The 21,400-nt window shown below is 41.4% G+C and overlaps 1 protein-coding gene across 1 annotated transcript in view; it reads right to left on the reverse strand.

Annotated features, from left to right (window-relative positions):
- Positions 1-21,184, reverse strand: part of TARS3 (threonyl-tRNA synthetase 3) — a 55,602-nt gene extending 34,418 nt beyond the window's left edge. The window contains exons 1-8 of the mRNA XM_036878674.2: positions 20,688-21,184; positions 19,638-19,706; positions 18,800-18,996; positions 12,166-12,289; positions 7,727-7,848; positions 5,908-6,025; positions 3,596-3,660; positions 579-657 (exon numbers count right to left, since the gene is read on the reverse strand). Of these exons, the coding sequence (XP_036734569.1) occupies positions 579-657; positions 3,596-3,660; positions 5,908-6,025; positions 7,727-7,848; positions 12,166-12,289; positions 18,800-18,996; positions 19,638-19,706; positions 20,688-21,005 (1,092 nt within the window). The 5' untranslated portion in view covers positions 21,006-21,184. The remainder of the gene's footprint in view (positions 1-578; positions 658-3,595; positions 3,661-5,907; positions 6,026-7,726; positions 7,849-12,165; positions 12,290-18,799; positions 18,997-19,637; positions 19,707-20,687) is intronic.
- Positions 21,185-21,400: the final 216 nt, after the last annotated feature.

The raw sequence follows: 21,400 nt of genomic DNA on the forward strand, positions 1-21,400 counted from the left end.
GGCTTCCTAGCCCAAACGAATCAGAAAAATCATGTAAAGAGACGGCTGTGGATTCTAGGAATGACAAGCAAGGAAGAGTGGGAAGGAGGGAAGGCTGAACGGTGACTGTGATCACCAAGGAGGGAGCAGCAGGGGAGGAAGACACGGGGAAGGGAGGGCCGGCCTCGCTGCCGTCATCAAGCCCTGCAAGGCCAGCAGCCCCGTGCCTCCAGATTCCCAGCGCAGTGTAGTTTCCGGTTTACCACAGTGGAATCCCCTGTGGTTTTTTCTTTTTCCTACAGTACATTATTCTTACAGGCAGAACAAACGTTCTTGTCCCTATTAGGGTGACTCAAGAAAACCTTTTAGTAAGGAACATCTTTTAGTAAGGTTAAATAAAAAACAACTAAAAACTACAAATAATGTCCTAGCTATCAAAATTCTAGAAAAATTACAGTATTTTTAGAAGCTTATGTAAAAATCAAATAATGAGGCATTTTAAAATAGCACAATGTTCAGATGATAAAAGATATGTTTGAAATTCCTCATTATCTAGTTTGCCTTAAGTATGCTACATTAAGAAATGAATAAATTCTTACCTTGAAAATTTTTATGGTTTTAATTTTTCCAGTGTGTCTGACGTGGGGGCCTTTACAAAGGTCAATTAGTGGACCACACCTGTAACAAAATATTTAAGACATGCCCAGACACAGTTATCACTTTTTGACTTTCTATTACATGCCATGTTCTCATATGTTTTGTTTTAAGTGAAGGATTTCACTAACTTGTATGTCTTGAGGCAATTTTTTAATTTAGGGCAATTTAAAGTGATTTAAATTGATTTTTAATTTAGGATGAAGGGGCAGTTCATTTAGCTTCAGATCCCAATCTTCCCTCCTTTGCTCAAATTCAAAAACTACAGAATCTTCTGAAAGAAAGTGTGTGCATACAGAGACACCATTTCCCATTGTCACATCTCAAAGCTCTTAAAAACCTTCCATTGTCATAAAACCAAAAAGTACTTCCCTGCTCTAATTTTCAAAACCGCAAGTATCTGAAATTTATACAAAATGAACTAACTTGGTGCCTTATTTTAAAAATAACCTTCACCATGAGAAGATGTTCAACATCACTAATCATCAGGAAAAAGCAAATCAAAACCATAGTGAGGTATCACCTCACACCAGTCAGAGGTACATACATACAACGGCATATTAAGTCATAAAAAATAATGAAATCTTGCCATTTGAGACAACATACACTGACCTGAGGGTATTATGTTAAATGAAATAAGTCAGAAAGAGAAAGACAAATACCACATGATCTCACTTATATGTGGAATCTAAAAAACAAAACAAATGAACAAACAAACAACAGAAATAGACTCAGACACAGAGAACAGACTGGCAGTTGCCATAGGGGAGGGAGATGGAAGAATGGATGAAATAGGTGACAGGGGAAGAAATCAGTGAGAATGTTTTGATATCCTGCTCTGGGTGGTGGTTACATGAATGTATACACGCCAAAATGCACTGAGCTGTATACTAAGATTTGTGCATTTCATTGTATATACCTTAAAATAAATTTTTTTATGTAAATACCTTAATATGTCTTTTATTGTATGAACCTGAATTTTAAAAAAATGTTTAAATAACGATAACCTTCACCAAACCCATAGAACAGATGCCACCAAGAGTGCACCGTAATGTAAACTACGGACTCTGGGTGATTACGATGTGTCCATGTAGGGTCAGCAGTCGTGAGGAGGGCGCCACTCTGGTGGGGCTGCTGCAGTGCGGAGGCACTGTGCGTGGCTTGGGGGCGGTGGGGAGGGGCAGAGGGGCATATGGGAAATCTCTGTACGTCCCCCTCCATGTTTCTATAAGCCTAAACTGCTCTAAAAAATAGTCTAGTAAAAAGTAGATAAATAAATTTCAAGGGCTTTTTATTTGTTTGACATCAGGCCCTCTAGCATGGTAACAAAATGCCTAATTCTCTGCTGGCTTATTAAAAGAGAGCAGTGACTTAACGATGCAACTCTCAGGCAGAAGCTTAGATCAGAGACGACATCACTATTAAAACACACGGGGCTACAGCTGGGGATCTGCCTATGTCTCTAATGAACAAGGACCCCCAAACCTTAATAAGCACAGATTTCTTCAAGTACAGAAACAGAAGAGAGTTAAAATACTAGTAACACAGGTCAGAGGGAAGTTTACGTAACAATCAACCAATTTAAGGAAAATTTAGTAAAGAAAGTAAGTTGTTCCTTAACTATTCCAATCAATTTTTAATGTTTTTAAAGTTCACTGTTAAAATTTTTTTAATTACAATGAATACATAAAGGGATTTATTTATTCACCAAAGTAGAATAAAGCTTTAAACATGAAAATGTCATCTCTTTGAATGACCAGATTTTACATACTGTTCTCTTCCAAGATAGAGATTAAAAATCAACACTCACAGTAATGGAAGGAATGCCTAATTAGCATGAAGACTTCCATATTCTATTTTTTAAATAATCCCACAGAAAAAAAAAACTGACTTGTTTTTCAAAAATCAAACTGATAGACTAAGAAGTGTCAATGTTGACCTAATTAAGGTTCAAACAAGAACCCGAAAAGGTCAAGTATCAAAAGGCCAGAAGTTCAAAACTTAGCATATCTTTTCTAATCCATTGTTTATTTTTAAACTTAAAAATGGATATATTAACATTTATTCAAATTATAGATAATAAATAATAAAACCTTATCAGGTCAACAGAAAGTGGTAAAAACAAGCTAAGCATGTCAAATGGCAATGAGTTCATATAATTAAAGAAATGCACTGTGCATGGCTCTGCAGAAAGGGGAGATGATTTTACTTATAATACCATTAAACCACAGAACCATGAGTAGTTGACTGGGGAAAGTAAATGCCTTCCTGAAGGATGTTTGTGGTCATAGTTAGAGATACCAGGTCTCCTGAGATGGACTGCGAAGGTCACAGCAGCAGGCAGACAGCCAGAACACACAGAAATGGGCAACAGCAATTACTGTAAGGCTGTTTAAAAAAATGGATGGATAAAAAGGTGCTCAGATGTTAAACTAATAGAACTAAGTTACTGTGGTATTAATTTCACTTGCTGCTTCTTACCACTTGATTTACCTTTGGTTCCAACATTTCCTTTTGGTTTCGTCATGAATATCCTACTAATGCATGAAGGTTAATGCTCTTGGATTCCGGGAAATGAGTATATCAAGAGGCTGAGAAAAACTGCGTGAAGGGACAGCCCTAGCAGCTCCCACTGCCACGTTAATAAGCATGTGGGAAGACAACACAAAGTTCCTTTCTCTAGCAGCCCCCCAAAAATGTAAGGTATTGGGCAAATGCTCTCATCCACATGGGGAAAGATGTTACAGCTAACATGTAAGAAACAGAATTTGGGTATCCTGTTAAACACAAATTAGAAGAGAGTAATTTCCCTTTGGTGGTAACATATTGGAGTCCTTAACTAAAGTGTAAATGCAAATTTACAAACAGGCCATCCACTCATCCACTCTAAGACAAACTGCATCTGTTGCTAATGCCTTAAGGTTTCCCACTGAGCAGTGTTTAAAATTTAAGCACACTTTACCTGTAAACTGTGGTAGTTGGAGTGTTAACCTTCTCATTCAGGAAGCGGCATTTGAATTTATTATACTACAAAGAAAAATACATTTAGATGTTATTATAGAAAATGTTTAAGTGGCAAACATTTTTTGCTTTTTAAAATAAACACTGACTGGGGTTCTCCTATGTATAGTCTATGTGTTGAGACCTTGGGAATACAAAGAGCTCACAGCTCAGAGCTATACTGTCCAAACTGGGAGCTGTGAGCCCACGTGGGTACTGAGCATTTGAGGTGCAACTAAGCTGAAATGAGATGTGCTGGAAGTACAAAACACACTAGATTTCAGAAGCATAATGTAAAACAGGTTGTTAATTATTTTTTATGTTGGAGTGATATTTTTGAAGTGATATTTTTAATATACTCAGTTAAATAAAATGCCATAAAAATTCATTTCACCTTCCTTTTACTTTTAAAATGTGGCTACTTTTAAGATTTAAGATTACAATGCAGCTCGGATTTGGGGATTGCATTGTATTTTTATTGAAAAGCACTGTTCCAGAAGAAGACACAGCTACATTATTAATTTGCATCAAAAAAAGTTTATAATAAATGATCACATCATTACAATAAAAATCCTAACAGATGCTTTTCCTTACTTTCCTGCTTTCATCACTATTACCATAGTGCCGGGTACTCTATATTAAGGGAGGTAAGTTGTTGGAAGAAAAAAGATAGATTGGTATGATTCAACTATTTTAAACTTAGATGTTCAAATTAAGTCATTTTTCTTCACAAAGGTTTGACTGAATTTAGTTCTTAAGAGTAACTGCAAAAAGGCAACCCACAGAATGCAAGAGCATCACTGTAAATCATATATCTGATACAGGGCTAATGTCCAGAATATATAAAGAACTCTTACTACTCAACAACAAAAAATAAACACCCCAGTTCAAAAAAGGGCAATGTACTAGAATAGACACTTCTCCAAATGGCCAGTAAATCCATGAAAAGATGCTCAACACCACTGGTCATTAGAGAAATGCAAATCAAAAGTCCAATGATATGCCATCTCACGGCTACTAGGATGGCTATTATCAAAATACAGAAGAAAACAAATGCTAGCAATGATGTGGAGAAACTGGAACCCTTGTGTGTTGCTGGTGAGAACATAAAATGGTGCAGCTACTGTGGCAAATGTTATGACAGTTGCTCAAAAAATAAAACAAATAAAACAGCATTTCCATATGATTCAGCAATTCCACTTCTAGGTATATACCCCAAAAAACTGAAAGCAGGGACTTGAACAGGTATTTGCACACCCACATTCATAGAAACATTTTTCACAATAGTCAGTGAAAGCAAAGCAAGTGTCTTTCGACAGATGAATAGGTAAAATGTTGTGTATACATACACAATGAAATATTACTTAGCCTTTAAAAGGAAGGAAATTCTGACACTTGCTACAATGTGGACAACCATTGAAGACATTATGCTGGGTGAAATAAGCCTGTCACAACAGGGCAAACATTGGATGATGACTCTACTTATGTGAGGTTCTAAGAGTAGTTAAATTCATAGAGACAGAAAGAGAGGAAGGGTAAATGGGGAGGTAGTGTTTAATGGGTACAGGGTTTCTGCTGGGGAAGGTGAAAAAGCTCTGGAGAGGGGTGGTGGTGATGGCTGCAGAACAATGTGAGCATGCCGAAAGTCAGACGACTGTACACTTTCAAATGGGTTAAAATGGTAAATTTTATATTTTGGATATTTTATACACACACACACAAAAAAAAGAGTAGCTGCAACTTTACCAAACCCAAATATATTTTTTAATTCAAGCCCACAAAACTAACAATATTATGATTTCAATTATGTGCTTTCTGTGTATGATTTCAGAAAAATAAAATTAACAATATATTTAAGCACATTGCCCAAAACAATATGAGAAGAAGCTAAAACTTCATACAGATTATTCTAGGCTAAAATCTAAAATAATAACAGAAAAAAAAGGCCAGAATTTTATAATAGTATAAATATTGTTGAATTTTGCAGTCATAATATTAACAATACTCAGAATTGATCATATTAGAAACACACATATGAAAACTATTCACCTGGTCCTTTACCTGCCTCCATCCATATTAAAATTTTCAGGAAACAGGAGGGCGATATCACATCAAGTGACGCGTTAACAACCTTACAACAGGGGGGCCAAACTGCTTGGAACAATTTGGCAATAGCCAACTATTTATAAAAAAAAAAAAAAAGTTGTCTATGTTGACTATTTTTAACACTCCTGGCAAAAACCTTCCTTATTCTAAAGAGTTTCCTGAAATTACCTTAAACATGTCCAGGAGGACTTCCTTGCTGACTTCTAATCTTTCAAAAGGTTGCTTTTCTTTGATGATAGTCTGACATAGGTTCTCCAGGGCCAACAGTTCTGTGCTGGACACGGCTCTAAAAAGAGCAACGAAGAATCAACACACATTTTTTCAAACATTATGCATGCTCCTTTCTGCAGACCCTTGTCCTGTGGTCTTTGTCTCTAACACACTTTCCAAGTTGATGAATTTAGTGTTTTATTGTACCAGGACGTCAGAAAGTCCAACATTCTACACAAGGCAGTTAATCCTGTTTCTCAAAGAGGAAAACTAAGGCATTAACAGATGCTGGGACTGCCTTCAGTTCTGCTTTGTGAAGAAGTGTGCCATCTGAAAAGCCCTATTAGATGGTCTCCAGGTAGACTTGTCTGCTCCTTCAAGGCCTGTTCTTCTCTGCAGTCTTCCTAATCCTTCACACATAGGCATTTTTGTTCACAAGAGCTGTAGTAAGTGCTCACCATGCCCCTGCCCTCACTGAAAGTGGGCTCTAGGTTGGGAGAAGGATCTGGGGCGTGAACTGCAGGGGCAGAGTTGAGGCCCTCACAAGGGCAGTCCGCCTCTGCCAGGCACTGACTGATCACTTTCAGTCACTCACTGGCTCGCACTCACTCCCTTCCAGCCACGCTGGCTTCCTTGCCATCCCTCACACAAGCCAGGTATGTGCCCAAAGCTAGGGCTACCCCACAGAGGCCTGGATGTTCATCGCCCAGATGTCCATGAATACACCCAACACTCCCAATAGCCTCAGAGCCTGCGCTTGGGCCCCTGCTTCAGCGTCGCTTTACTCTTTCCTGAGCACCTCTCATGGCACACACCTCCCCACACCTGGTTTATTTTCCTCCCTAGCACTCACGACCACCTGATAGTGGACGGCTGTTGGGCTGTTATGTATAGAGGGAGCTGCCCAGGCCGCCAGCTCCACGAGGACAGACTCATCTGATGACGGCTGAACCGTCAGCGCCAAGCATGGAGTGCACAGAAGGCAGCCGAAACATGCTTCTGAATCAATCTTTACAGGACATGAAGGCGGACAAGCTGGCAAGGAGGGGCTACAGAGCTCCGGGGGCTAGCTTAGGGAGATCATGCAGCAGGTGGGGGCCACAGGTAAAGGCAAAATGCTCCATAGTCGTCCAGGCAAGAGATGTTACGGGTCTAAATTAAGGCAGAAGCGCAGGGAGGAGAGGAGGCTGGGAGAACTATTTAGGAGATAAAATCGGCAGAAGTGGATTGAGTGACTCGATGATGGGTGGTGAGGAGGGGCGGGGCGGCGGGCGGCGGTTTGGAAGGAACCTCAGGGTTCAGTTTTGGCAGCTGGTGGTGTTCTTAAGAATTACGAGGAATACAAGGGAGGAGGTGGGCTGGGCTGGGCCCGTTGCTGGTGATTTCAAGCACAGACCTGGGATGTGAGGCCTCTGCGACCCGCTCCATCTGGTGTTCACGTGTGTGAGATGTCTGGCTAAGGTGGATGGTGCCTTTGATTATCACGGAGCAGAGCTGAACTGACTGTTCTCCAGGGATTTACCCTTCAGTTCGGCCTTAATTAGGCCTTAATTGCTCTAGCAATACCCAGGTTACATAAAGAGTACCTCAGTTCCTTCAGTGGCAAGGAGAGAAAATTTGAAAAGTTGCCCTGGGATCTGAAGTCATAAAAAATAATTTTCAAACATAGGCAATCTGTTATCACATCATATAACACACACATCCACTAAATTAATAGGTAATCATAAAACAATGAACTATACACACTTGCATTCAGAAATGAATATTCACATGTTACCTGTCTTCAATGAACATGTCATAATAAAATCCATTTTCAATGGGTGGACCGTGGCACAAGTGGCCTCCGTAGTACAGCTCCATGGCCTCCCCAAGAACGTGAGCGCTGGAGTGCCAGTACACCTGCAGGGCACAGGACACAGAGGCCAGCGGCATCACAACTATGACCTATTCTTGGTAAAATAACATGAGTAAACAGGTGGGTAAATTCTAAGGAGATAAACACCAAGACACAGATGACATCAATTTGAAAAAATCATCAAGGCCCAGTTAGAACACTATGTTTTCTGAGCACTCCTGAAATCCGCCAGAGCCATTCACTTGGGTCTAGGGTAAAACTGCTGTTCCGAGTCACAGCTAGAGCACAGCTCCTAAACCATTTCCTTCTGTGCATTTTAAGTTGCACAGGGGTTGTGAAAGCCTCAACCACTTACTTGGAACAGTGAGCAGAGTAGCCCCGTGCTGGCCTGTTTCAGCCCAGAGTGGAGGACACCCGAGGAGTGAGACAGGGGTTTCCTTCCTTTTTCTCCAGGGGCAGCTTCTGAGCTGAATGCAGAGGACCGGCTGTTCATGACGTCACTAACGATACCGATATTTCACATCTATGCAGCATTCTTTCCATGCTAAATTCACATGATTGTGGACATTTGAAAGATGGCTTGGGGCAGAAAAGGTGATTCTGGGGAATGCCTGCTGGCTTCCTGACAATGTCCCCCCACCCCCTGCCGAGCAGTATACATATGAGTTAATTTACCATCAGCTCTACAAGTTCAGAAAGTTTGGTTTTGAATTCCCAAGGAATCAATATTTATGGATAAATTAAAACTAACCAAAGTCACCAAATAAACATATGTGCCAAAGGAGCAAGATAATCAAGACCTCTGGCAGCACCTTCTTTTCCTTTATTAAATCACAAAAAATCACAATCAGAAAGCTGTTTGAGGAATTATTCAGAGCAGCAGGCGTCAGCTGACTGAGCAGGCTGTGAAATCCCAGCCCACTGCACTAGGCTGGGATATGACCTGCAAACAGACCCGGAGGGTCGGTCCTTGGGCCAGAGGCCCTCTGCTTTGGATGGTGCCAGGAGGGTAGGCTAATTGCCACCCTCAGCCCAAGTCTACTCTTCAGTGCATTGTCCATGCCTAGATATTTGTTGAGTCAAAAATTGTGTTAGGTGCTGAGGATATAATAGTGAAAGAAACATGCAGTTTAGTCCAGTAGGGGAGAAACAGGCAATAAACAAACCTGTAAGTGCACAACTGCAAGATGAGAGGATTTTAAAGGAGATGAATAGGGCATTGTAATAAAGAATATTAGTGAAGGGGAGTCGTTATTATTCACGTTCACAGGGAGTCAGGAACTGTGAACTGTGTGGCTAACGTCGGAATGGAGCAGAATAGCCTGAGAAAGGTGGGAGAGGTAAGAAAGGGATGGTGACCACGCAGGCCTTAGGGAGGCATTTGGGTTTTTATTCTAAATGCAGTGGGGATCCATTAAAGTATTTTAAGCCGAAAAGAAATTATTCAATCTATTTTAAAGCATCGCTTGGTAGCAGTATGGGAATGGATTTCAGAGGAATGAATAGCAGGTGGGCAGTTCCTTGTGTAGTGCTACAATAGCACCATTATAGATTCTAGGCAGTGGCAATGGAGATAGAAGTGGACAGATTCAATACCTTCTGAAAGTAATGGCTTACCATTAAATCAGAGATTGGAGTTCAGGGACAACACACACAACCTCCAAGATTCTGGGTTGAGCCACTGGGTATATGGGGAAGCTGTACATTGAGATGGACAGACAGCAAAGAAGTAAGTTTTGGGGTTCAAATCAAGAATTTCACTGTGGATATACTGAACTAAAAGTTCTTGTACAGTATCTGAGTGGAGACACCATAGTTGTGCATGCAAAAGCAAAGTATGTCTAGCCACAGACAGAAGAATTGAGAGTGGACAGTCAATAGATGGACAGCTTAGAACAGGAAGGAGTGCGCTAAGGACAGAAGGGGGCTATGACTGAGCACTGAAGAATTCTTAACTTCAGAGGCAGATGAAGAAGAAAGACCCAGCAAAGAAGACTGAGAAAGAGCCAGTGGAAAAATAAAACCAGGAAAGCATTGGCACTATGAAGAACCTTAAGAGTGGTTCAGTTAATTCAGCTGAGAATTCTGCTGAGAATACCTAGGATGGGCGTGGGGGACACCCAACTCAGGCCCTGATACACTTGGAGAGACCACTGAACATGATTATAAGCACACTGTGGTGCTAGCAGCCTCGGCTCTTATATAAATCTGCTTTTTTGTTATTTACACCTCCAAGTAAACACCTTATGTTTTCTTAAGCATGAGATCACAGCTGCACATCACTGATTTTTCCTGGGATTCCACCAAAGGTTTAAAGTAGAATGTATACCTACATACATTCTTTTACTGGACATCATGCTTACAAAAGGAAATATTAGATAAACTTTGAACCTGAAAGCTGCATCATTTTATGAAATACCCCTTGTTTCTGGTATGCATATTTATCAACTTTACATGAACCTCCTAATTCTTTCATTTTCTATGTGAATTCTTCTAGAGAACAGAACAGTATTTCTTCTGTATCTTATCTTATACACTAAATATTCTTAGAATCAATCATCTTTTTAAATAAAAGCATTTGCTATATAAAGGAATCTTGGATTTTTCAATGAAGCAAAAAATGCTTTTACAAAATAATTAATTTATCACTTTTAGATCTGAGTTTTCTAGACTTATGTTCCTATAGGGTTTTTTAAAAAATGGGTATACGCACTAAATATTCATAAATTGGCTTATGTTCAAAATCTTGTTAATATGTTCATAGTAACAGGAAAATAAAATCCAAGAAGAAAAAAATCTTTTACTAAATTACACTAAAATAAGCATTAAAATCTTGATAAAGTTATGTAACTGTTCTGAGCCCTGGTTGCTGCTTCATCTGTAAAGGAAGGATTAAAACAGGACCAGTGTGTAACTCGGGACTCCAGGAAATAATGCACATTAAGAGGCTGGGGCTGGTGCCTGGTACGTAACAAGCATTCAGTAAATGTTCATTACTATTCTAATTTTCATCAACAACCACACCTATTTATGGGAGCCCTGTAATACATGCCGGGTACCTGTTAGTATCACAGCCAGCAGAGGGGTGTGCTGGTTTAGGCATTCTAGAAAGATTCCCCAAGACAAGGAGTGTTTCCTTTTCCATGATGTCACCAAATGCAAGAAGGAAAGACCTCTGAAGATGCCAACACCTCCGTGGAACATTAAACTTGGTAGTTCCTCCACCCCTACCACCCAAAGACGTGACAGATTGAAAGCTGAATAGCTGTCCATTGAAGAAGAGTTGCGGGAACCGCGCCTGCAGATAAACCAGAGCTACGAGAGGGGCAAGGCCTGCTGATGCCGGTCCCGGGCAGGATTTAGGCCCTCAGAAGGTTTACAACTAACTGCCATGCCAGCTCTCATGGCTGCTGTCAATCCCAGCCCCCACGTGCCTGTCCCCAGAGACTGACACTACCTGTGAGCATCTCATTGCTGGTTTCCTGTTTACTCCCTCTCCCCACTAGATGTAAACTCCTATCCACTGCAGCCCACAGGGTCCGGCACGTGCAGCCGGCACCTTCAGCACTAGTCAGTTGACTAAGGGAATATATAAATTTTACAAGTCCAGGGATGGCATCTGGGATGAGGTTAGGTGACATTTGTAAGGGACTAGTGAGAAAAACTAAATAATATATATAAGCTGGTTTTCTTTCTTTTAAAAATCATTCTTTCTGCACCAATTAAAATGTGATTTTATGAATATTGTACCATTTAGCTATTTCATGGCAGTATTTTGTGCATTTTTAAAATAAATTACCTTACGGTTTTTACAGCTTAGAGTAATAAACCAAGGAATTTAGCATAAGCTTCAAAATTATTGTAACCTAAGCTAATCATAGGTTAGGGTTTACGCAGATAATGGACCACTTGCAGGGAGCCAGCAAAGTTAAGGCAGCATTGTAGACCAGAGGCCTAAATGAAAATGTGGTATCTATTTCTGAGACTATTACATTAGTAAATATTTAAAGGGCACTTGAGTTTTGGTAACTTTTGCAAATTCTCCCACACATATTAAATCACAAAGTAGACCCATTTTGAAGAGTCTAATAAAAATTCATTTCAAATGTACACTGGTTTAATAATTAAAGCAGCCTAACTTAAGGAAACAACTCCTCTGAGAATAAATATGGGCTACTTAAAAAACTGATATATATTTGTAAACAGGTACTTCATAAAAACTCATTAGATACCTACTAAGCAACACGACACAAAATTTAAATCTTAGGTCACAAAACACATCACTTTGACTTCAATATGTGGCTTTGTACATAATGTAGTTTACAACATAAACACCCAAAGTTTGGTTTTTAAATACTTACAGCTTGAGCTTCCTCATTATCGAACATAAGCAGCTCTAGGGTGGAGTCCCCTTCCAATGGACGGTCCAAGTCCCATAATTCACCATTTACTTTGGCAACTACTGTGTTTTCAGCCAGTTCTTGACTAATAAGAGAAAAGTCACTCGGGAGTTAACCTTACCACCTGCTACAACGATTGAGTAAAACAAAAGAGTAAAATAATTACCAGGGCTTTTTTAATGGGAAGAGAATACAAATGTAAACTAACAGGACAGATGTTTTTCATCTGTAACATTTATTTTAAGTACAAAAGTAATATATGTTCGCTGTAAAAAAATGGAAACTTCAGAACGAAACACAAAGAATAAAATAAAAATCACATGCACACCCCAGTACCCTGAAATGACTAATAACATTTTGGTACATGTCTTTCCAGTCTTTTTTGTACATCCACCTCTCCTTCACACATACACACACACCTCACTTTTTTAAAAACACAGTTGCCAACATTTTATAGCTTGCTTTTTCAAGGTCACGCCATCAGACAGACTTCCAAAACAGTCCAGAAGTACCCTATTCATTAAGGATGCCTCCACTCCTGCACACTCCGGTCACCTGCACGTCCTGCTATCACAACAGACTGCACGCACACATCCAGACACTCTGTGTCTTCTGCGACTGTTTCCTGGGAGTGAGTCCTTGGAAATGGAATTGCTAGATCAAAGGGCACGTGCCTTTGAAAGTGTTCTGATAAATAGTGTCTGAGTGTACCACTTCCACACTCCCTGATTTTTTAAATCTTTTGCCAATGTGATGTTGGAAATTGTTGTTTTCATTTTACTTATTACTAATTTTCATAAATATTTACTGACATTTTCACTTTCATGAACTGCCTATGCCATTTGCCTATCTTCTTCTATGGGGGTGCTGATGTTTTTCTTCAGGGTGTATGTGTGTGTCTCTTTTAGAGAACATTTATTCCTTAAAAATGATTGACAGAAGTAACACTTTTCAGAGAAGAAAACTGGGAAGCATAAAAAAGGACAAAGAAAATGAATTGCCCTCAATCCCACCACCCAGAAATTACTGTTAACATTTTGCTGTATATCCTTCCCCTGATAAATGTATATACATCAAAATAAAAATTTTAATAGTATCATTCTATACATTATTTGGTGACCTATGTTTTAAACTTGACAATAAATCACAGCATCTCCCTAACAGTACACAGACTTGTGAAACATGTTATTTCATGGCCACAGCAGAACCAAGACTTGCTTAATGAACCTACTTTGCTGGATATTTTGGTTATTTCTTTGTGGTTTTTGTGTTTTGTCTTGTTGTAGCATGCTACAGTGAACATTCTTGAATGTGTATCTTAGTTCCGAATTATTTTCTCAGAAAAAGTTCTAGAAGTAAAACTGCTGTCAAGGGAAATTACTTTCAATGATTTTTGGTGGAATATTGCAAATTTTTCTACCAGAAAAGCTGCAAGAATACCTTTTCTTGTGCTCTCATAATGGTAGGTACAATGAAGTTATGTTGGCTTTACAATATAGCATGTTTTAATTTGCATTTCTGTGAGTAACTGAAGCATGTGTTTAAGAGATCCCACTCTGGTGTCAGGCCAACCTGGGTTTCAACAATGGACAATTTAATCAGCGTCTCTAAGCCTCAGTTTTCTCATCTGTAAAATGGGGATGATAGGACCTTCTTCATACATTTATTTTAAGAACTAAATAATGCATACTCATACTAACTTAAATGTTATATTCCTTTTAACTGGCTGTGACACACTGTCAAGGGTTCCTAAATCCATTCTGTTTCTTCTTTGCTACATTCCCCAGCCTTCCTTGTAGCTGGATGTGGCCATGTGACTAAGTTGGGAGGCAATGGATACAAGCAGAAGTGGTGTGTAGCACTTCTGTATCTCAGCCTTAAGAAAATGGAGTGCTCCCCTCCACCATCCCCCTGCCTTCCGTGGACTGCAGCACACATGTGCTGCTTCCTTGGGATGATGGAGAGAAGGGCCACACTGCACTGGACAGCCCAGCAACCAAACTGAGGTCCCTGAATGACTGTGTGGAGAAGTACTGCCCTGCAGCCTGAGCCCCACACCCCAGACTGCTCTGTGAAAGACAGACTTCGATCACACCTTAGCCAGTGAGTTTTCTAGGCTCTCTCTGTTGCAGCAGTTTGGCCTAGATCTTAACTAATACACAACTAAGGACCTGAAGTAACAAAAACAAAACATGACACATTGGTTAAGCAGACAGGCAGTGGGTTACAAGAAAAGAGATAACAGTAGGTGGAAAGCCAATAACCCTTGTTTCTTGTTACAGCATAAGAAAATTTTATTCTACAAAACTTACAGGCAAACTAATGTGCTTACAGTGCCTGTAGCACATAAGAAAGCAGTTATGAAAAGGCAGTATGTTAGTAAACACTGGCTAACTCTTGCAGTTTTTGCAAAATACCATCAGAACAAGATAGGCTCATGTGGGAACTGTCCAGTTTACAAGCAGATGTGAAAGGCATAAGGCGGCTCTGTCTGTGGTCTGTAATCCAAACTAAGGGTAAAGCAATGTGAGGCTGTACGAGACTGGAAAAACAATCTTCTGTCCCCAACAGCAGGAAGGACAGGCACTGACAGTCCTTCGCAAGGGCTGCACATAAAAACAAACTATAGGGGACAGTCTAACCATGAAGACTGGAGTAAGGGTGCTACCCTCCCACCGCCTGTTGTTTCTCATCACCTCTGCTCACTAAACTGAGGGAGAGAGGATGAACCTAGTACAAAAGCCAGGGAACAAAAGGGTGAGCAGCCTCTGGCTAGAAGAATTCTTTTAAGTGAGAGTACCATGGAAGTGATGAGAAGCAAACAGAGCAGATGCCTACTACAGCTACAGCTTGAGGGAATTTTATTTCCAAATATGCTACCAGCCCAGCTTGCAAATATCTGCGACTGACTGATCTTGAAAGGATCCCTCAGCCCCCAAATATACACCGGCAGAAACAGGGCTGTACGAACTACAGGCTCTGAGGGGATAAATGGCCGCACACTTCCAGTGTGGCAAATGAGGGTGATGGACACCCATGAACCTCTCAAAGAGCAAAATCAGGGCCCGTGGAGGACTGTAAGAGGTCAAGAGGGCCCCCAAGACAACACAGGGTGGACAGATGGACTGACCCCCACACTGACCACTGCCAGGCTGTGGGCTTCACGGTGGCTGCCAGCAGGACCTGATGGCCTCTGTATTCTGTCTGCCATGTTGCTCCTTCTTTTCCACTTCGTGATGGTCTTGTGTTTTTATTCCACCACTGTGCGTGTACGTGTGGCGTGGGCAGCCTGTCTTCTAGTTTATTCGTTGCTGGAATGTAAGGAGGTGTTCTGGTGGGAGTGTTTTGCGTATCACTTGGCAATCCCACTTCCAGCCGACAGGAACTGGAGTTGTCTTACTTGGGGAGGGAGTGTGAGAGATGATAAGAAAAGGTTGCTCGCAGATATCTGGATGAGAGGGGCATACTGTGGCAGACATCCCCTAAACTATTCTCTCTCTCTTCCATGGTGAGAATGTTTGAGCTGGACATGTGGCTGGCCAGCAGGCACTACATTTCCATTCTCTCCTATAGCTAGGGATGGCTATATGACTAAATGTGAGCTCATAGGATATATGTGGAAATTAAGGTGTGCTTCCATGTGGTCTTGGCCTCAAAGCACCATTGTTCTTCAGCTGCTCTTCCCCCTGCCTGCAGGGAAGTCCACGGATGGGACCCAGCTTCCAACCCTAGACATGGACAAACGCTACCTCGTGGATGGCAGATCAATGAGATGGAAGGAACCTGAGTCCATACATGAACAGAGATGTCCACCTGTCTAGACTGATCATCTCTACACTGTTAGGTGAGAGAATGTGTGCTGTCTACCTTATTTAAGCTATTGTCTTTGGGGATCTCTTGTGGCTTCAGTTTTGCCTAATTCAGTGGTTCTTAAACTTATTCTTGCATCAGAAGCCCCTGGGGGGTTCATAAAATCACAAGACTGCTAATTGATTCAAGAAGTCTGGGATGGGGCCCACAAATTTGCTTTTCTCACAAGTTGTCAGGATCTACTGCTGTCGGTTTGGGAACCACCTTTTGAGAACTACCCTTTTATGAACTACTATGAGCCAACCTACACCTATTTTTTCTACTGGGATATTTTCTTAGGATAAATGGCTATGTATAGGATTACTGGATCCAAGACTTAGAGTTTACACATTTTAAGGCTTTAAAAGCTTAAAGAGATTACACCTCTTCATCCTCCCTCCAGCAGTGCCTTTTCTCCAAAATTATATCAATATTAACTATTATTCATAAATCTTTGGTACATCAATCATTATTTTTACTTGCATTTCTAAGATTATCGTTTCATCTGTTGAAGTTTTCATCTTTTTCCTATTAATCTTAAAAACAGCTGGAGAGCAATCATTTGCTTCATATACTTTTTTCAGATCTGCCATTACCCTTTTTATGTGTCATTTTTACACACAGCCATTTTTCCTATGTGTTTAATTTTTGTGGATTGAATCTGTCCATCTTTCCCTAATGATTTCTACCTTACATGCTATGCTTAGAAAGGTCTATGCTCCCCCAGAGCATAAATAATAATCTGTGCAATCAACTCTCAAGTTAACCAAGGGAGCATACAATATAAAGCTTGTTTTTCTAATTTTTTTTTTATACCCAGCCACCTCACTGAACCCCTACTTATTCTAATAATTTTTTAAGTTAACACTGTTCTCTAACTCACTTTTTTAGTTTCCCCTTTAATTGTCCTTTTTCTAACTGCCTGAGTTGAATTCTTAGTCTGTTTCTTTTCATTCTTTCTTATTCAATAATAAAAGCCTTCAACACTACCAATCTGTTTCTGATCACCACTTTGGATATATTCCCCAGATTCTCAAATGGATTCTCCTCAGTAGAAGTATTTTTCTAAGAATTATGTGCTTGTTTTAATTTACTGTTGCCCAAGTTACTTTGAAGACTTTTTTTTTTAATTTTCTAGTTTTATTTTGCTTTGTCTTGTGATTTAATGTCTACTAAGTTCATAACTGATTTTACTCACAGAAGGTGAACTGTATGTTTCTTTTTTATTAATATTCTAAGAAGCTGAAAGCCTGACCACAGGTGCCATGAGAGAAGACAGTATCTCCCCCTAGAGACCAGAAACTCTGGAACAGCCACTAACTTTATATAACTCAGACATCTTAACTTTTACCTATTTGATATGTCAAAACTGCAAAAGGCAAGTTAAAAGCTACCACTCCTGAATTTCTATAATTTTGTATTTCTAATTTGATGCTATGCTATTTAATTCATAAAGGTTCGTGACAAATAATTGGTGTGGATTATATCGTTCATCTATTTTGAAAATAAGCCTTAGGACCCACTTGATGACATCGGCCCTGAATTCTGCCATCTGACAGTCCTATCATGACCACTGCTTTCTTATCAGGTGTGCCTGACAGAGCTTTGCTCGTAGTTTAGTTTTGGACAGTTTTACTTTTTAGACATTCCTGCAAACCCTCTATCACTGAACTTGAGGGCAGTTTTTAAGCTGGTACCCTGTGGAAACATATAAGCATACAATGAAAACATGTTCTATGATCAAATAACTTTGCTCCCCAAGCATGAGCAGGTTTCCTCAGCGAAGGACTTCTCAGTCTTCCAGTACGCTAACATGCAAACTGACTCTCCATAAGGAAACAAGCTCATTTCAGCCTCAAAGCCCAATTTTTCCCAGCACATCTATTCATCTCTCCCGAAACATGGGAACAGATTGGGAGGGGCTTCAGGGTGCATGATAAAATAGGATGAAAAATAAATACAATCCTAACTATAGTTTTCAAAGGAAATCTGAGGCTGAATTGTTGAAAAAATTTGCTTTTTAAACAGTAAGTTTATTTACATGGCAGTTTTGACCTATAGCATCCACAGAATTGTACTTATGCTAGGAATTAACATTAGTCAAAACAGCCTAACTTCACTAATGAATCTAATTTCTAGGAAGGTCAAAGTATACTTATTCCAGGGCTAATAACAGCTTTAACACATATATATTCAATCTATAAATAGTAAACCTTTTTGTACATTTCTAGAGATGCCTTAATTTTCAGAGTATTTCTCACACATAGTATTTCACTTAATCTTTACATCAGTAGGTAAATGGGAAAAGTATTATTTCCACTGAAGATGTAAGAAAACAGCTCAGAAAGCCTTCCTAAAGAAACTGTCTAAATTGGTTCAAATACCTACCCTTGGTTATTTACTGGTGGACCAATGACTTGGAGCCAAGTCCAGCAAAAGACCTACAAAATCTCATGGAACTATCTTGACGATGAAAAAAGTCCATGTAATGTGGCCTGTCAAGGATTATACACTGTTCTCTACTATGTAATTTCATTAGAACTTTAAAATTTGAACCCTTAAACAGGAAGATATTGTGTTCTGATAGTCAATTACTTACTTAAAAGGCCTCTTTAGAAGGGAAAAATTACATTTTATTCATTTATCTGAGTAAGAAAAAAATATTTCAGCAGTACCTAAGAACACATTTTCACCAAGCTCTAGAGCAATACTTAATACTGAGTATCTTCTCCAAAGTATGGTTTACCTAATTTCAGCAGCCACTTGATAAGGTGTTGTTTTCCAAACTTCCCCTTCCACTGTTTTCCCATCAGCCACTCTTACTGTGATCACATTGCTTGTATTTCCTTTTTTTTCATAAAAGGCAAATAAGGGCTGATGGTCTTCCTTCAATATTTCAAAAAGCTTCAATCTTTCCTTCATGAAGTGTGGTTGATCTTTTGCCTGAAAATCATTGGAATATGGTAAAGTTAACACACCCCACCCACTTTTCTCTGTTTGACTCTAGTAAGTTGTAGCCTCTTCTCAGCATTTCTCACCTCCCAAGGACTTCTCTCCTTTAGCTCTCAGGGTCCAGGTGAAAGCCCTCCTCTTCTAACTACTACACCCACTGGCATCTCCCTTTACACGTTTCACACACATGTACACAGAGTCATACAATCCAGCACTTATTTAGATACCATCTTACTTTGTTCTCTATTTGTTTCTCCTGTTTGTCTGAACTCCTCAACCAAACTGACCCCTTTGAAGCCAGCTATTCCTCCTTTGCTCCTATCAAATGTTGAAGCTTGCTTGATACATACTCTCTGGTTGTTTTAACGAAAAACAAAGTAGCTAGCTTCCTTAACATGAAAGAGCTCTGCTATCTCAACTAAACTAGACTAAGGAGCATTTTAAATACAGCTGTGCAGCTAGCTCATATTAAGTGAAGGTATCTTGTATCTAAGGCTTGTAAAGTTTTAAATATACTACTGTGGCCCAAATTGTAATTCAATTAGTAATTATTTTTAATTAAAAATCCTAGGCAATTAGCTACAGAAACATATTTATGTTACAGGTAGTATATTGTTTCCATGACAACTTACATCACTGTCAGGCCCAATTTCCTCCTCCTTCTTTTTAATGTCCTTTCCTTGGCTTTGAGCAGCAGGAGGCTGAAAAATAAAGGTAAATTATAAACAACTCATGCCAATGATTAGAAAGAGCAACACATATGAAACCTGAAAAAGAAGAGAGACCTGCCAGTAGGCAGCAGGTGTCTCACATTGAAGGCTGGGCTCTCCTGACCATTGCGTACAACCTTCAGCGGGCAAAATTGTTTTCTGGGATTCTATCCTTACTGTCTGCGCATTTTCACACACTCTTGCGAAGCATGTTTAATATATTTTGCTTTTTAAAATAGTTTTCCCCTAAACTTTAAACAGTTTCGCTGGGAATGCTGTATAGTTGCAGAGACTTTAAATGCACTATTTCATCAGGACGTTGGTGTGCCACAGTTAACCTTGGTAAAGAACTGAAGACCACCCCACAGTCTAAGAAAAACTTCATAACTTAGAAAATGTATTATGTTACAGGAAGATAATTTGTCCTTCAATGAACCAAAATAAAATATTCTATCATTAAATAACAATGTAGGACATACAGAGGTCAAGGCAGACCACCACACAAGCGAACAGAAACCACCTGTCGTGAATAATTCAGAACCAGTAATTCATGAGAAAGAACGGAAGGGTTTATAAACGTAGCTGTTGGGTCTTCCTGCCCAAGTTAAAAATAGTTTTAAACACTCCAGCATGTTTTCCAAAGGAAACTGCTATTTCTCCTATTAAAGAAAATGCGTAGCAGCAAGGAAGAGCTGAGAAATTACACTAGATCAGACAGGCGATTGCTGGAAATGCAGGGGTCCCAGGGCGTCTAGGCGCATCCCTGGCTCCCCAGCGAGCAGGACTCCGCAAGAGGCAGATGCTGCAGGGCCCTGGGCGCGGCGGCCAGACCCCGCAGGTTCCGCCCGCACCCGCCCCTGCCCCTCCCGGGTGGAGAACCGCTTCGTGAGCGCCGCCGCGACGCGGGGCACAGCCGGGACTCTGGGAGGCGCCGCCCCGCGTTCCCCGCAGGGAGTCCCGCCGCCCCGGTACCTGCGCGCAGGCAGCTGCGCGCCCTGCCCCCTCCTGCGCCACCGCCGCCCGCGCCGCGCTAGGCAGCTTGGCCTGGTGGCTCAGCCCCTCGGCGAGGCACAGTCGCAGGCGGTACAGGTGGTGGCGCAGGTCGCGGTTCTCGGCCCGGAGCAGCGCCACCTCCCGTGTAAGGCGCGGCCCCTCGTCCGGGCCCCGGTCGGGCGCGTTCAGCTGCTCGTCCCTTAGACGCTGGACCTCCGCCCACAGCCAGCGGATGTCCTCCTCCTGCCGCTCCAGGCGCGAAGCCACGGCCTCCGCTGCCAGCGCCTCGGCCGCCATGGCGCCCGCCTCCCTTAGGCCCGAGGTCGCGCGGGGTGGGAGAAGCAGGCGCGGCACGGAGGACGGAGCTGCGGCGAGCACGCGACAGCACCGGGTGGGGAAGAGCGGGACGAGCTGCCGGAGCCCCGCGGGCTGGAGAACGAGGCGGGGCTGGGGGAAGTACAGACCGGCGGGGCGGAGCTATGGGAGCGCGAGGGGCGGGGCAACGGGCTGAGGCGGGGCCTCGGGGCTGGGCGTGGGCAGGGCCGGGGGCACGGGGAGAGGCGGGGCCCCGGGGAGCGCTGGTGTGTGACGCTATAGGGGGCGGAGTGGGGCCAGAAGAACTGGGGCACCGGGAGAGGCAGGGCGGGGCCTGCGCGCCGCAGGCGAGGAGGCGGGGGGCGGGGCCGCGGAGA

The sequence above is a fragment of the Manis pentadactyla genome, chromosome 18 (genome assembly GCF_030020395.1).
Source record: "Manis pentadactyla isolate mManPen7 chromosome 18, mManPen7.hap1, whole genome shotgun sequence".
NCBI lineage: Eukaryota > Metazoa > Chordata > Mammalia > Pholidota > Manidae > Manis > Manis pentadactyla.